General features: G+C 40.2%; 1 protein-coding gene across 1 annotated transcript; it reads left to right on the top strand.

Annotated features, from left to right (window-relative positions):
• Window positions 1-11,861: 11,861 nt before the first annotated feature.
• On the top strand, window positions 11,862-16,609 carry LOC110505560 (iron-sulfur cluster assembly 2 homolog, mitochondrial). Its single transcript, XM_021584858.2, has 4 exons — window positions 11,862-11,992; window positions 14,473-14,647; window positions 14,860-14,975; window positions 16,009-16,609. Exons 1-4 carry the CDS (start codon window positions 11,889-11,891, stop codon window positions 16,181-16,183), a joined length of 570 nt encoding a protein of 189 aa, XP_021440533.2. The 5' UTR covers window positions 11,862-11,888; the 3' UTR covers window positions 16,184-16,609.
• Window positions 16,610-18,223: the final 1,614 nt, after the last annotated feature.

The raw sequence follows: 18,223 nt of genomic DNA, 5'->3' as shown, positions 1-18,223 counted from the left end.
AATAATTGCAAATAATTAATTAGCAAAAATAATGAATAACAGTGGTGTTGATCAGAAGTCACTAAGGGCAAAAGATTTTGAGAACTGGAAATATGAAATCTTCATGAACAAAACTCTTTGTTGATCGCACCGAAGTACAGTAAAACAAAAACAACAACCCGCGGAGGGAGGTGAGTAAGGCAGGTAGAATTATTCTAATTGTTTAAAAATATAAATTACATTTCCTGGTTAACTGTTGAAGTTTACTTATAATCATGATTGTTTATTGGAAATAAAAATAATTATATAAACAGAACCCATAGCCACGTACATTGGCTGCTATTGGCGATAAGTTAGCTAGCAAGCTAACATGGTGATGATGGTGGTGGACTGCAGTGGGACTGTCTTGTCACAGAATGATAAGTGGTACGGTAGTGATGGGAAACCGAGGCTTTCTGAAGAAGGCTTCGGCGCTTTCACCACATTGTGCCGAAAACGGCGAATTACCCAAAGCTTCATTATATGTTCACAATGCATTAGTAACAACATATTTTCTTTTAACTCCGTGGCGTAGCGATAAATCGTTGGCTTTGTTACCCAATAATCAGTTGGAATACCTGCGTCATTACTTCCTTTTTTTTTTCTTCCAAGTTTACTACACTGAACAAAAATATAAACCGCAACAAGATAATCCATCCATTTGACAGGTGTGTGTGTGGGTTTTGTTCAGTATATAAAAATAAAAAAAATGAATCTATGGCATTTATTTAAGATGCTTAAGACAAAAGCTTATACTAAATAAAACAAATGATTTAAACAGTGCAGAAAGTGTGGTTTCACTTTTTTTTTTTATGAAATAGTGTGTCTTCAACCTCACTCTCACGTCCCTGAATGTTCTCTGCTCCCTACCTGCTAAGCTACCAGTCAGGGCAATGTCTCCATCACACCGACAGCATCATTGCGTTTTGGTACACCAGAAGTTTGCCTTGAAGCATCGCGTTAGAGAGGCAGTTGCCATGCGTTCTGTGTGGTGCATACATTGGATTTATCGAGTGTATGCGTCAAACTGTACGTACAGTAGTTGAATGTTGAACTTTTGTTACACACACAGAGATGAGGCTGCATACCATTTTGCACAATAACGCTGTATGTTTGATCGAGGTGTAAACTACTTCTTTGAGGTTTATTGGCAGACTACATAAGGTGTATTGGCACAATCTAATGTAGAGGTAGTAAAAAAGGTTAAACCTTTATTACGCAATACTAACTATATTTGTAAGTACATTGTCCAGTAGAGGTCAGTGTTTGAAAGTAGTTTGGAATCGAAGAAAGCACCAGAACCACAGTGAAATCAGTGGGATCTCGTGTTTTGCAACACATGGTTGTCGGTGTGATCGAGGCGTTAGCTGCTTAGTGATTTCAACTCATGCCTCAGCTCCGATATCAAACGTAAAATCACTAGTGAACAGTAGTAACTATGGTATGAGATGCTAGTCATACTCTGGTCTCAGTAGTTATCACATGATTCATGAATGAATTCCAAACCATCACAACACACCAGGCTTTAAATCAAATTAAATGTTATTTGTCACATGAGCCGACAACAGTGAAATGCTTACTTACAAGCCCTTAAACAACAATGCATTTTTAAGAAAAATAAGTGTGGGGGGGTAGTCCGTGTAGCCATTTGATTAGCTGTTCAGGAGTCTTATTGCTTGGGGGTAGAAGCTGTTAAGAAGCCTTTTGGACCTAGACGTGGCGCTCCGGTACCATTTGCCGTGTGGTTGCAGAGAGAACAGTCTATGACTAGAGTGGCTGGAGTCTTTGGCAATTTTTAGGGCCTTCCTCTGACACCACCTGGTAATAGAGGTCCTGGATGGCAGGAAGCTTGGCCCCAGTGATGTACTGGGCCATACGCACTAGAGGTCGACCGATTCTGATTTTTCAACGCCGATACCGATTATTGGAGGGCCAAAAAAGCCGATACCGATTAATCGGCCGATTTTAACATTTTTACATATATTAAAAAATATATATATGTGTGTAATAATGACAATTACAACAATACTGAATGAACACTTATTTTAACTTAATATAATACATCAATAAAATCAATTTAGCCTCAAATAAAGAAACATGTTCAATTTGGTTTAAATAACGAAGAGCTGCTGGCAAAACGCAGGAAAGTGCTGTTTGAACTAATGTTTACGAGCCTGCTTCTGCCTACCTGCTTCTGCCTACCACCGCTCAGTCAGATACTTAGATACTTGTATGCTTGTATGCTCAGTCAGATTAGCATGACACGCTAGATAATATCTAGTAATATCATCAACCATGTGTAATTAACTAGTGATTTTGATTGATTGTTTTTTATAAGATAAGTTTAATGCTAGCTAGCAACTTACCTTGGCTTACTGCATTCGGTAACAGGCAGTCTCCTTGTGGAGTGCAACAGGTCGTTATTGCGTTGGACTAGTTAACTGTAAGGTTGCAAGATTGGATCCCCCGAGATGACAAGGTGAAAATCTGTCATTCTGACCCTGAACGAGGCAGTTAACCCACCGTTCCTAGGTCGTCATTGAAAATAAGAATGTGTTTTTAACTGTCTTGCCTAGTTAAATATAGGTGTAAAACATTTGGGGGGCAAAATCGGTGTCCAAAAATACCTCTTTCCGATTGTTATGAAAACTTGAAATCGGCCCTAATTAATCGGCCATTCCGATTAATCGGTCGACCTCTAGTACGCACTACCCTCTGTAGTTCCTTGCGATCGGAGGCCAAGCAGTTGCCATACCAGGCGGTGATGCAACCAGTCAGGATGCTCTCGATGGTGCAACTGTAAAGCTTTTTGAGGATCTGAGGATCCATGCCAAAGCTCTAATGTAATATTGTTTACAGTCAGTCAAACAAGGAAACAGGTGAGTCCTCTAGTTGGTAGTGTATCTCCATCCCCTACACCAGACACATACAAAACCACTGGACAACTGATGTTAAAGGTGCAATAAGTAATACAATTGTGTAGTAAATGCAAGCTAAGTGCAAAAAAAAAGAAAAAAGTTGTGTTTCACCATATAATAAATGTGTTTTGTCATCATAGGAAAGTTTGTAAACTAAGATGTAAGGTTTTTTTTTAGGGCCTTCCTCTGACACCACCTGGTAATAGAGGTCCTGGATGGTACAAGCAAGTCCAAAGTTCCAAACATCCGAATGCACCTAACTCCAGGGTTTATGTTTTTGTGGATGGATCCAGGTCCATTTTGTGGATGGACCCATGGACCCATGTTCATCATACTTTTTGGAGAAATATCCTCTGGTCTAATGAAACAAAAATAGAACTGTTTGGCCATAATGACCATTGTTATGTTTGGAGGAAAAAGGGGGAGGCTGGCAAGCTGAAGAACACCATCCCAACCGTGAAGCACGGGGGTGGCAGCATCATGTTGTGGGGGTGCTTTGCTGCAGGAGGGACAGGTGCACTTCACAAAATAGATGGCATCATGAGATAGGAAAATTATGTGGATATATTTAAGCAACATCTCAAGACATCAGTCAGGAAGTTAAAGCTTGGTTGCAAATGGGTCTTCCAAATGGACAACAAAGTCAAGGTATTAGAGTGGCCATCACAAAGCCCTGACCTCAATCCTATGGAAAATGTGTGGGCAGAACTGAAAAGGCGTGTGTGAGCAAGGAGGCCTACAAACCTGACTCAATTACAACAGCTCTGTCAGGAGGAATGGGCCGAAATTCACCCAACTTATTTTGGGAACCTTGTGGAAGGCTACCCGAAACGTTTGACACAAGTTAAACAGTTTAAAGGCAATGCTACCAAATACATCTTACACCCATAACACCGCTCTCTACAGGTGGTGAGGGATTCATTTTCCAGCAAAGCTGCATGTTCATCACATCAGCATGACAAAAGTCTTCACCAAGCCGAAGAGGCTGCAACCTACTTATCAAAACTACAGCAAACCCTCTGAACGGGTGAAATCACTCGCCACACCTTTCTGGGATATTGACTGAGCAAACAGTGGATTCTATGTTTATTCATAAGCGGTAACTTATTCATTTGTTTTCCAATAACCGCGGAGAGGGCAGTTTAGGTTACTAGCATAGTATTGGGTCTGTTCTAGCCATCATGCCCGGCGGTCCTCAATTACGTGAGATGGGGAGAACAGTGTTTCATTTGGGGAAGCCGTGAGGAGGGCAGGTTTCTCTGGGGAAGCCGTGGTGGGAGTGAGGGGGGTTCTCTGGGGTCTGTTACCCTGTTTGGTTTTTGTTTTCTGCTGCCAGGCAAGTTTTATTTTAATTTGTACATGCTTAAGATGTTTTATGTTAAATGCTCTTGGATATAAATGTCAGGAAACGATCTCGGGAATCAGTCAGATGTTAAGGCTGTGTCTCATGGAACGTGAACGGTCTCGCTCGCAAAAGGGGCATGGTATTTAAGCGCTTGAAATTACTTGGTGCTGACAATTTTCCTGCAAGAAATGCACATAAAAGCCACTGTGCAGCGGCATCTGAGATCCAACTGGATTTCTCAAGTGTATCAATCACCCAAAGCTAGAGGTGTCACTATTCTCTTTCGTGAAAACATCAATTTTCAACTCTCCTCCATGTCTACAGACCCACACGGTAGGTATATCATTGTACCAGGGACCATTCATTATTTCCCTGTCACCCAATTGAACGTTTATGGCCCTAACATTGACAACCCACATTTCTTTCCTAATGTTTTTGATTTGCTCCCAGATCTTAGTACTACTAATCTAATAATTGGAGGAGATTTGAATTGTTACCTGGATTCGTATCTTGACAGACTGTCTACAGTCTACACACACTCCTTCTAAAATCACTTCTGTCCAGGTTCTAAATAATCAAATCAAATCCAGGAATCTAGTGAACATCTGGAGATCGCAACATCCCACAGACAAAGACGACTCATTCTACTCTTATGTTCACAAGCCTTATTCTAGAATCGACTACTTTCTAATAGATTCAAAACTGATACCCAATGTGCTTAATTCGAAAAACCATAGCATCTTAATAAGTGACCACAGTCCAATGATGTTGTCCCTCAATCTTTCTTTACCAATACTTTATTACAGTTGGAGTTTTAACCCCTCCTTGCTCACAGACCAAGCATTCATTGACAGCATGACATCCAAGTTGAATGAGTTCCTCAAGACTAGTGACACAGGAGTGGTATCTGATTCTACACTATGGGAAACTTTTTAAGTGGTTATGAGAGGTCATATTTCATATGAGTCTGCCCAAAAAAAAGTGAATCGCAGTCGGTTGGAGGAGACAGCTTTGGAGGAGACACACATCATTTCACTCTCAGGTTGACTACAATAATATTTTGAAATGTAAAATATGAATACAATTCTATTATTGGTTCACAGGTCACTAACCTCCTCCTAATGCTGAGACAAAAACAATTTGAACTAGGGGACAAACCGGTAAGGTTACTGGCTAGACAACTAAAGGGTGCACAGGCATATAGAGCAATCCATAACATCCGGTCTAATGCAGGCACTTTGCTGACATACCCTAAAAGGATAAACAACTGCTTCAAAGAATTTTACTCTGTTACATTAGAACAGAAGCATCTGGAAGAATATATCAGCCTTCTTTGATTCCATCAGCCTTCCAAAACTTGATGATAGCGCCAAAAAAGAATTGAACTCAAATTTCACAACTGCGGAAATAATCGAGGCAATAAAAGCTTTCCCAACTGGAAAGGCTGCAGGCCCTAATGGTTTTGGCTGTGAATGTTATAAAACCTTCAGTGAAGCTCTCACTCCCCTCTTACTCAGGATGATCACTGATTCAACAGAAAATAATATTTTGCCGAAATCATTGTATGAAGCCAATATTTGCCTTCTGTTAAAAAAAAGGCAGAGGCAACATGTCCTGCAAAGTATAAACCGATAGCATTGCTTAATTTCGATTAAAAAAAATATCACAAGTGCTTGCTAATAGGTTGAACAAACATGTAACAACCATTATTCCTTGGATCAGGCAGGGTTTATCCCCGGCAGGTTCTCTTTTTCTAATGTGCGCAGGCTGCTGAACATTCGTTGTGCAAATCAGGGGAGGGGCTTCAAGGCGGATGTTATATCGCTAGATGCTCTAAACGCGTTTGACCAAATAGAATGGTCATATCTTTGAAGTACTCACTAGATTTGGCGACTCATTTATCACCTAGGTCAAAATGCTCTACGCCTGCCCAACATCCACTATTCTGACCAACAGCGACACATCCAGTCCCTTTGAACTACATCGTCCAACAGGGGTACCCACTCAGTTCTCTGCTCTTCGCTGTCGCCCTTGAACCCCTGGTGATACAAATAAGGGATCATCTTAATATCCCAGGTCTTAAAGTAGGAAACATAGAAAGCAGCATTTCGTTATATGCAGACGATGTACTTTTATACCTCTCCGACCCAGTAGCCAATGTCCCTAAACTACTAGACTTAATCAATTAATTTCGCAAACTATCTGTCTATTCAATACATTGGGGAATAGTGATCTCATGTGTATCGCAGATAATTTGACAACAAGGGAGCTAGAGAGGATACCATTTAAAGTGGTGCATGACCACTTAATTTACCTGGGACCAAAAATACCTAGAAATCCAAAGCTCCTCTTCAAGCTAAACTACAGTGAACTGGTTGCAAAGCTAAATCAAAACATGGAGAGCTGGAGAATCCTGCCTCTTTCTATGATGGGGCGCATTAATGCCATAGCAATGGTTTCTCCCCCCAGGTTCCTTTATCTTGGCCAGAATCTCCCGATTTTTCTTACCTCATCATTTTTTAAAGACTTTGGACTGGACAATCTCTTGTAATTTGTCTAAGGATACAAAAAACACCGTATTCGTAAAGCGCACTAGGAAAAGCCCAAGGAAAGTGGCAATTTAGGCCTACCCATCTTTAAGCATTATTACTGGGCTGCAAATGACAGGGCATTACCGCACTGGCCACTGGGTTTCCCTGATAGTTGGACACTGTTGCCCCCTGTGGCTAAATATGGAACTCAAGTCTATCACAAACTCCTCTCTTCCAGTCTTGCTTTTCTCCAAAGCAGAGTTCCATATTCCATACAAACTGACAGGCAACAATTTGGGTTTGAGAAATTCTTTAAGAATTTTAAACCAGATTAAGCATGTTTGTAAGGTGCCTGATACTTCTGTATACACCCCGATATGCTTTAATCATTATTTTGTTCCATCTCGGTCTGATAAAGTGTTTCTTGAATGGAGAGAGAAGGGACTGGCCACAATGGAAGACTTCTATATAGATAGGCAATTAGTATCATTCATCCAATTAGAATAAATTCAATCTCTCCCATTCACATTTTTTCTGTTACTTACATGTCAGACACTATATCAAAGGGGAAATTCAAAATGCTGACACCCTCCCTGAACAACATTAGTTTTATGATTTGTTACAGCGCCCTCCCAATTCAAAACACCTCATCTCACAGATTGTCTCCTTTTTTCTCCAACTACACAGAAGCCTCTACTAGCCATCTCAAGGAGACCTGGGGTAAAGAGTTAAATATTGAGATCTCAGATGATCTATGGGGAGAAGCCCTGTCAAGAATTCCCTCCTGTTCCATCAATGCCAGATATCAATTCTACAGGTGCTTCTACACCTGCATTGCTTGCTGTTTGGGGTTTTAGGCTGGGTTTCTGTACAGCACTTTGAGATATCAGCTGATGTACGAAGGGCTATATAAATAAATTTGATTTGATTTGATCAATTGATACAATACAAAGTCGTGCATAGACTTCATTACTCCAAAACCAAATGACATAGAATTTACCCCCAGGTCACCCCACTGTGACAGGTGTAAAGCCTCAGAGGGTTCCTTAACTCATCTTTTTTGGCTCTGCCCCATACCATACTCAATAATTATTGGAGGAACATCTTTGATTGGTACTCAAAGGCATATGAGAGGGCCATTGACCCTGAAGCAGAACTCGCTCTCTTTGGCTGCTCAGAGTCAGTTTTAAGCTCGTCCTATGAGGAACAACAGGCTCTGATGTTTGGAATGGTGGCTGCTAAAAAAAGGATCCCCACAGAATGGAAGTAACCCTGCTTTAGTAGGTGGCTAGTAGAAATGATTAACACCATTTACTTGGAAAATATTTGTTTTTTTTAGGACCAACTCCTCAAAGTTTGGGGTCTGTTTCTGGACAGAGACTGACTGTGAAAACTGACTAGGATCACTTACTGTGTTGTGACTCATTGTTACTCAATTCTTGTCCCATGTCTTGCCTAAGCAATACTAGCAGCTGTGTTTTTATTTTATTAGTATTTTTTTCATGTGCTTTTGTTTTGTACACAATTGTAAAAGAAATTCCTTTAAAATAAAATATATTAAATGTAAAAATTCAAATAAAAAAATAAATAAAATAATGATGTAGGCCACTATGTTCTTGGGTACCTTCAATGCTGCAGACATTTTTTGGTACCATTCTCCAGATCTGCGCCTTGACACAATCCTATCTCTGAGCTCTACGGACAATTCCTTCGACCTTATGGCTTGGTTTTTGCCCTGACATGCACTGCCAACTGTGGGACCTTATATAGACAGGTGTGTGCCTTTCCAAATCATGTCGCGATGTCATTAACAAAATAGCCTCCAATACCCTACTCAATAAATTGGATGCAGTCTATCACAGTGCCATCCGTTTTGTCACCAAAGCCCCATATACTACCCACCACTACGACCTGTACGCTCTCGTTGGCTGGCCCTCGCTTCATACTTGTCGCCAAACCCACTGGCTCCAGGTCATCTACAAGAACCTGCTAGGTAAAGTCACCCCTTATCTCAGCTCGCTGGTCACCATAGCAGCACCCACCTGTAGCACGCCCTCCAGAAGGTATATCTCTCTGGTCACCCCCAAAACCAATTCTTCCTTTGGCCCCTCTCCTTCCAGTTCTCTGCTGCCAATGACTGGAACGAACTACACAAATCTCTGAAACTGGAAACAATTTTCTCCCTCACTAGCTTTAAGCACCAGCTGTCAGAGCAGCTCACAGATTACTGCACCTGTACATAGCCCATCTATAATTTAGCCCAAACAACTACCTCTTTCCCTACTGTATTTATTTATTTTGCTCCTTTGCACTCCATTATTTATATCTCTACTTTGCACATTCTTCCACTGCAAATCAACCATTCCAGTGTTTTACTTGCTATATTGTATTTAGTTCGCCACCATGGTCATTTTTTGCCTTTACCTCACTTATCTCACCTCACTTGCTCACATTGTATATAGACTTATTTTTCTACTGTATTATTGACTGTATGTTTGTTTTACTCCATGTGTAACTCTGTGTTGTTGTATGTGTCGAACTGCTTTGCTTTATCTTGGCCTTGTCGCAATTGTAAATGAGAACTTGTTCTCAACTTGCCTACCTGGTTAAATAAAGGTGAAATAAATAAATAAAAATGTCCAATCAATTGAATTTACCACTGGTGGATCCAATCAAGTTGTAGAAACATCTCAAGGATGATCAATGCAAACAGGATGCACCTCAGCTCAATTTCGAGTCTCATAGCAAAGGGTTTGAATACTTATTTGCATAAGGTATTTCTGTTTAAAAAAATGTATACATTTGTAAACATTTCTAAAAACCTGTTTTCGCTTTGTCATTATTGGGCATTGTGTGTAGATTGATGATAAAAAAAAATATTTTATCAATGTTAGAATAAGGCTGTAACGTTACAAAATGCGGAAAAAGTCAAGTGGTCTGAATACTTTCCGAAAACACTTCAGAAAGTATTCATACATACATACATACATACAAGTATTAATTTTGTTACGTTACAGCCTTATTCTAAAATTGATTAAATTAAAAAAATCCTCAATCTGTATTACAGTCTGAATTCAAAATGGATTAAATAAATAAAAAACACCTATCTACACCCAATACCCCATAATGACAAAGTGAAAACATTTTTTTAGACATTTTTACAAATGTATTGAAAATAAGAATACAGAAATATCTCCTGGGATGCTGGCCTTCTAGGCAGAGTTCCTCTGTCCAGTCTCTGTTATTTTGCCCATCTTAATCTTTTATTGGCCAGTCTGAGATATGGCTTTTTCTTTGCAACTCTGCCTATAAAGCCAGCATCCCGGAGTCGCATCTTCAATGTTGACGTTGAGACTGGTGTTTTGCAGGTACTATTTAATGAAGCTGCCAGTTGAGGACTTGTAAGGCATCTGTTTCATAAACTAGACACTCTAATGTACTTGTCCTCCTGCTCAGTTGTGCACCGGGGCCTCCCGCTCCTCTTTCTATTCTGGTTAGGGCCAGTTTGCGCTGTTCTGTGAAGGGAGTAGTACACAGCGTTGTACGAGATATTCAGTTTCTTGGCAATTTCTTGCATGGAATAGCCTTCATTTCTCAGAACAAGAATAGACTGACGAGTTTCAGAAGAAAGTTCTTTGTTTCTGGCCATTTTGAGCCTGTAATCGAACCCACAAATGCTGATGCTCCAGATACTCAACTAGTCTAAAGAAGGCCAGTTTTTTTGGCTTCTTTAATCAGTACAACAGTTTTCAGCTGTGTTAACATAATTGCAAAAGGGTTTTCTAATGATCAATTAACCTTTTAAAATGATAAACTTGGATTAGCTAAAACAATGTGCCATTGGAACACAGGAGTGATGGTTGCTGATAATGGGCCTCTGTACACCTGTGTAGATATTCCATTTAAAAAAATCAGCCGTTTCCAGCTACAACAGTCATTTATAACATTAACAACGTCTACACTGTATTTCTGATCAACTTTATGTAATTTTAATGGACAGAAAATGTGACCCCAAACTTTTGAACGTATATAAATATATATACACAATACCATTTAAACGTGTGGACACACCTACTCATTCCAGGGTTTTCTTTATTTTTACTATTTTCTACTGTTAGAATGTTTTGCAATTGCCTGCCATAGCCCCAAATAAAATGTAAACATTGGCTGGTTGGGGTCGCGAGAATTTTCAGATATCCAAATGAGGTCGTGGACGAAAAAAAAGTTTGGTAACCCTTAGACTACAGTAACAAATCCATCAATCCAACGTTCACGTGTTAACTACTTTCTATCTTCGTTTGAATATACACCGATATAACAAGTTGTGAAAAATATATATTAGGCGAACAAAACAACTTTTTAAAACACACCGCTTGGGTCCTTCAGGCACAGTTAGAATAAGCCAGATATTTCACCGGATGTATTAATGTGAAGCATTCCAGCCAGCATCTGGTTGGCGTTTCCACTCACTACCAAATATGGTGATGAGAGGAAGCCCAGTTGCCGGAGGTGGGAGAAGATTGAGCAATATGGATTTTGGCCGAAATTCTGCACATTTTCTCATCGATTAAACATTTGATCACCATACAGTTTTTTGTTGTTGCCAAAACTGGAATCGGTGTTTTGTAGACTACCCTTTGTCAACGTTTCTAAAAGGTGCGTTGTTTGGGAGTGCAAGGGCGAATTGCGTTACTGCACACGCGCACTTCACAGAGTAGGTATTCCCTAACAGAAATATGCAAATAAATGCTAGAACGCGACAATAGGATCTCACTAGCTCGTTCTTTGCTCTGTCCACCTCCTTGCTTGTTCTGCCCACGATGATTAATTTTCTCCCATTAGAAACGACAGGCTCTGGTCTATCTTGGGTTACTTATAAAACATCTTCGCTTCGCTTCGCTTCAGGTGCAGGCCGACAGACACTCCTTGTCACAGGAAAATGTCGCGAATCTACAAGGTCCGCTGACTGGCGTTGAATGTAACGAATCAGATATTTTATATATTGCACGGTAGGCGTTTCTTGTGACGTAGTGACCAATCGTTTTCCGTCACTTGATCTGACGCCGCAGTTTCTCCATGTTGGGGGTGGGCTTTCTAGCTACAGTGTTATGGAAGATGTCATTCCTACTTCGAGGAGCTATGTTGAGTGCGACAAAGACAAGAGCATGGACCCTTGCTAGGTATACAATAAGCAATTATATGGGTATTGAAATATACGGGAATTGTTTAAGAAGGCATATAAACAACTTAATTCTGTCCATTCCGCTCTCTTAACATTACAGCATTGGTTATCATTTTGTGTCAGTCAAGCTTTCGTCATCTAGCTACGTAAAAGTTTGATTGCTGTTAATAAAACATTATCCTACCATCTAATCAGACAAATACTGGACTTAGTCAACGTTGTGTGTCTTGATCTAGCTACACATGGGTCTAGCCAGCTCTCATGATCCACTGAGCCTTTATACATGACCCCAAGGCTGGACCCATCCCTATAGGCTTTGGGACACAGGTTGGACTCCCAGAGTTGTGCATCGTTCAGATGGGTGGCGATGGAAAAAAATAACCTTACCACAATAGTAACCAACAGACTCCCGATGTTGTGTTCCAAAGCTAATGCCTCGATCACACCAACAGTGTATTTGCATTTTGGTACTCCGGAAATACATGAATTTCCAATGGAACGCTGCGTTTGCCTCGCAAGAGCAGTTGCAGTGTGTTCTCTGGTGCCTATGTTGGATTTATCCAACGTATGTGTAGACTGCTTGACAGAAATGGTAGCAGAAGGTGAATGTTGAACTTCTGATGATGCTGTCTACTATTTTACGCGAAAACTCAATTGGTGTGATCAAGGGATCACACTGACAGTGTTTTCACATTTTGGTACGCCAGAAGTACATTGATTTCCAATAGAATGCTGTGTTTGCCTTGTAGAATTGCGTTCTATGTGGTACCTACATTGGATTTATCAACATATGCGTCAAACTGTAAGCATAGAATTTTGCACAAACGCCCTTTTTAAAATATATATATTTTTTAACCTTTATTTAACTAGACAAGTCAGTTAAGAACATACTCTTATTTATAATGACAGCCTACCAGGGAACAGTGGGTTAACTGCCTTGTTCAGGGGCAGAACGACAGATTTTTACCTTGTCAGCTCGGGCATTTGATCCAGCAACCTTCCAGTTACTGGCCCAACGCTCTAACCACTAGGCTACCTGCCACCCCTTCCCTGCAGCGAACGCCTCGATTACACCGATAGCGGCTTTGTGAAAAATGGTACGCAGCATCATCTGGATATGTGTGCAACAAAAGTTAAACATTCACCTTCTGCTACCATTTCTGTCAAGCATACAGGTTGACGCATAAGGGTTCCATTGGAAATGAATGTACTTCTGGTGTACCAAAATGCCATAACACTATCGGTGTGATCGAGGCGTAAGTAGTAGTAACTAGTAGACTGCACTGCTGTCAGTGTCACGTTAGGCCTTATATGTCAGTAGTATAGGCATAGAGTTGCATTAATTTGTACTTAGTTGGTCAGCATTAACTAGTTGATTCGTTTTTATTTGGATGAAGAAATATTTACAAATGAGTGGATTTGGCTATTTCAGCCACACCTGTTGCTGACAGGTTTATAAGATTTGAGCACATAGCCATGCAGTCTCCATAGACAGATATTGGCAGTAGAATGGCCTTACTGAAGAGCTCAGTGACTTTCAACGTGGCATCGTCATAGGATGCCACCTTTCCAGCAAGTCAGTTCGTAAAAATGTTGCCCTACTAGATCTGCCCAGGTCAACTGTAAGTGCTGTTATTCTGAAGTGGAAATGTCTAAGAGCCGCGAAGTGGTAGGCCACACAAGCTCACAGAATGGGAACCCCGAGTGCTGTCCTCTGTTGCAACACTCACTACGAGTTACAAACTGCCCTGGAAGCAACGTCAGCACAAGAACTGTTCGTCGGGAGCTTCATGAAATGAGCAACCATGGAAGCGCCGGCTGGAGTGGTGTAAAGCTCACCGCAATTGGACTACGCCCCCTGCCCGAATGGATAGTGCCAACTGTAAAGTTTGGTGGAAGAGGAATAATGGTCTCGGGCTGTTTTTCATGATTTGAGTTAGGACTCTTAGTTCCAGTGAAGGGAAATATTAACACTACAGCATACAGTGACATTCTAGATGATTATGTGCTTCCAACTTTATGGAAACACTTTGGGGAAGGGCCTTCCTGTTCCAGCATGACAATGCCCCCGTGCACAAAGCAAGGTCCATACAGAAATGGTTTGTCGAGATCGGTGTGGAAGAACTTGACTGGCCTGCACAGAGCCCTGACCGCAACCCTGCCAAACACCTTTGGGATGAAATGGAACCCCGACTGCGAGCCAACATCAGTGCCCGACCTCACTAATGCTCTTGTGACTGAATGGACGCAAGTCCCTGCAGCAATGTTCCAACATCTAGTGGAAAGCCTTCCCAGAAGAGTGGAGGCTGTTATAGCAGCAAAGGGGGACCAACTCCATATTAATGCCCATGATTTTAGAATGAGATGTTTGACGAGCAGGTGTCCACATACCTTTGGTCATATATTCAAAGTGAGTGATGTGTATGTCTTGAGCATCTTTGGTACTCTGATTTGACTGAATAATTGTATTTATTTTAGGGCCTCTGCTCCCCTTGTCACCAATGTGGGCCAACCAATATTACTGAGATGTTCCCAAAGGTCACAACCCCTCTACACAGATTTCTCTCGATTAAGCAGCACATCAGCCGAAGAGGAACCAGCAGAGTCCAGTCCAGTTGAAGAGAAAGTATACCTCAGTGCATCATGTGTTAAGGTTAGGGCAATTATTCACTCAAATTGCTTACATGTCATGTACAGTATACCATGTAGCTTCTCATTTGAAATAATTCCCATATGTGTGGGCTGTAAAGCTATGTTTTTATCGAGCACTCACTTTCACTTTCATCAACACTGATCAAGTGATACAAGGACACTCCACAATGTCAAGGACTGACATAATTACCCTTTTCTCTGTGTGTTGTTCAGAGGTTAGGAGAGATCATGGATAAGGGAGAGTACCTGAGAATACAGGTGGAAGGGGGAGGCTACTCTGGGTTCCAGTACAAGTTTATCGTTGACAGTACTAGGAACGAGGATGACAGGTAATTGTCATTGATTGATTGTACCTCTGTAATCATTCAAGAAGACCTCATTATGAATGAACTATTTAATGTATTGAATGGCATGCAGCAGTAACACAATTATTTGTGCTAACACAATCATCATCTCAAATCAAATTTTATTGGTCACATACACATGGTTAGCAATGTTATTGCGAGTGTAGCAAAATGCTTGTGCTTCTAGTTCCAACAGTGCAGCAATATCTAACATGTAATCTAACAATTCCACAACAAATACCTACTACACACACATCTAAGTAAAGGAATGGAATAAGAATATATACATATATGGATGGGCAATGACAGAGTGGAAAGGCAAGATGCAATAGATGGTATAAAATACAGTATATACATATGAGTGATGCAAGGTATGTAAACATTATTAAAGTAGAATTATTAAAGTGGCTAGTGATCCATTTATTAAAGTGGCCAATGATTTCAAGTCTGTATGTAGGCAGCAGCCTCTCTGTGTTAGGGATGGCTGTTTAACAGTCTGATGGCCTTGAAATAGAAACTGTTTTTCAGTCTCTCGGTCCCAGCTTTGATGCACCTGTACTGACCTTGACTTCTGGATGTTAGTGTGGTGAACGGGCAGGGGCTTGGGTGGTTGTTGTCCTTGATCTTTTTGCCATTCCTGTGACATTGGGTGCTGTAGGTGTCCTTGAAGGCAGATAGTTTGCCCCCGGTGATGCGTTGTGCGGACTGCACTACCCTCTGGAGAGCCTTGCGGTTGTGGGCGGTGCAGTTGCCGTACCAGGCCTGACAGGCCTGACAGGATGCTCTCAATTGTGCATCTGTAAAAGTTTGTGAGGGTTTTAGGTGACAAGCCAAATTTCTTCAGCGTCCTGAGGTTGAAGAGGCGCTGTTGCGCTTTCTTCACCACACAGTCTGTGGGTTTGTATAGCTGATCATTACACTGTGTTACATGCTATCGCTCTGTCCTCAATCCCTTCGAATTCTCCTTTTTTTAAATTCCATTCTAAACTCTTTCTACTGCACCCCATTTTTTTCTCAGGGTGTTTGAGCAGGGAGGGGTAGGGATCATTGTGGACCAAGATAGCCTGGAGTTTGTGAAAGGCTCGACACTGGACTATACTCATGAGCTGATCCGCTCCTCCTTCCAGATGCTGAAGAACCCCCAGGCAGACCACGGCTGCTCCTGCGGAACCTCCTTCTCAGTCAAGTTATGAGTCTCGGCCTGAGGCTTTCAGCTCTCAAACCCTCATCCCCTACATCCTTCACTAAGTCATAAAATTATATATTCAGAGACCGCGTTCTCATGGTTGCATAAATTATTACACAATTCACAGACGATATTTGTAGCAACTCAGCAACTAAAAACATTGACAGACTGGTGTATCTTTAGGTAAAGTATGCTTGATTACACATTAAACTAAGTGGATGAGAATGTGAGATTTTCTTGGATACAAATAGATGGATTAGTGTTACATTTCATTACAATATAAAACACTGTCTTATTGATTCATTATACATTTATACTAAATGAAGAATATGCTTTGGAGTGGTTTGAATGCGCAAGAGTGTATCCCGTACCTAGATGTGCTTGTATATATAAAAATGGGTCATATCTCTAACAATAAAATGTGTTAAAAGGATGTTACATGGATTTTTTTATTTGGGATCAAATTGATGTTGGTGTATGTAAACTGGTCATAGAGTATACCACAGTATGAGTCATAATACCCATAAAACTTAGCAGTCAAACAGGGAAATGATTCCAATAGTTTTTCCACCATTCATTATTCCCATAGGGGATTTTAGAAACACTTAAAATAAAGTCTGTGTTTCATGTAGGCTTACCCTCTCATGATGTTTTGATAACTGCAAATCCCACTAGGACAAGGTGATTTATCAATATATTTGCCTGGATTAACCACGCAAAAATTAAATGCAAATTAGCTGCTAATATGGCTATCATAAAGAACAACAAATACCATGATGATCTGGACGAGACTGCCGAATTGAGGCAAAGGTAAGAATCTCTGGATTAACTATCTGTTAGTTAAATGTAATAATGAATAAATTGGCAAAATATCTTTAAATTGACAATTATGTGAACTATCTTGTGCTAGTTTTAAATTGACACAATACCTGTTACCAAAAGTGTCAGCTAGAGATGACGTGCAGGATCTTGCAGAGATTTATAGTTTTGCATCATGCAAATGTTATTCACACCAGATACTGACAGATTTTCTGATCCAGACCCTACCTTTTTTTAGGTATCTGTGACCAACAGATTCACATCTGTATTCCCTGTCATGTGAAATCCATAGGTTAGGGCCTAATGAATTCATTTGAATTGACTGATTTCCTTATGAACTATATGAACTCAGTTAAATCTTTGAAATTGTTTCATGTTGTGTTTATGTTTTTGTTTAGTGTAATTACCCATTGAATTAGGAGCTTTCTGATTCTGTCATGATGATGATTGAGTAGCTAGGAAGTGTGGTCAGTCAATCACAGATAGGTCTATCAATCAGCACTAGGTAACTACAGTACAGGAGTTCAAGTTTTCCATCACTGCGAAGGATTTCCATCATATGGATTTGTTTATAAAGGTTTTCAATTTTTTAAATATAAAACAATATTAAAAAGGAGGAATTAGTCAAACTCACAGTTTAAATGTACAAAATGATAATCTTTCCGAAAATCATGATGGTCATGACTTTTTACATGAAAGGGGAAGTTAGATTGTTTGAGGGGCCAAGTTATCTGAGATTGACAGTTTTAGTCATGAGATTTTGTTGTTGTTGCTTTAACCCCTGCAACTACCATTAGGACAATACCATTTTAAATAGTCTTCTCTGTTTCGGAACATTAACGTCATTTTGTGAATGATAAGGGAATTATTTTTTCTGAACAGACTATCATCTCAACATTTTATTATTAGTTCAGCAAATCATCACATTTACATATCTTAGATCACTGCTGTATGAAATAGTTACTGGATTGATATACCTTTTTGGTTGAGTTAGTACCCCTCTGCCTGATAAAGAACTTGTGTTGTTGTCTTTTCATTTTCTTTATTAAAATGTGATTTAAGAAACATTTCACAAAAAATATACAAAATAATATTTACAAACTATATTTACATTGATGTAATGTAAATCAAATATGCAGTAAACATGTCATCTATTTAACAACATAATTAAAACAAGACGGAAAACATTCTGCACATTTCATATTTTCAATTTACTCTGTTAGGTGTA

The sequence above is a fragment of the Oncorhynchus mykiss genome, chromosome 25 (assembly GCF_013265735.2).
Source record: "Oncorhynchus mykiss isolate Arlee chromosome 25, USDA_OmykA_1.1, whole genome shotgun sequence".
NCBI lineage: Eukaryota > Metazoa > Chordata > Actinopteri > Salmoniformes > Salmonidae > Oncorhynchus > Oncorhynchus mykiss.
The sequence above is the reverse complement of the archived record's forward strand: the minus strand, read 5'-3'. Positions and strand labels throughout refer to the sequence as shown.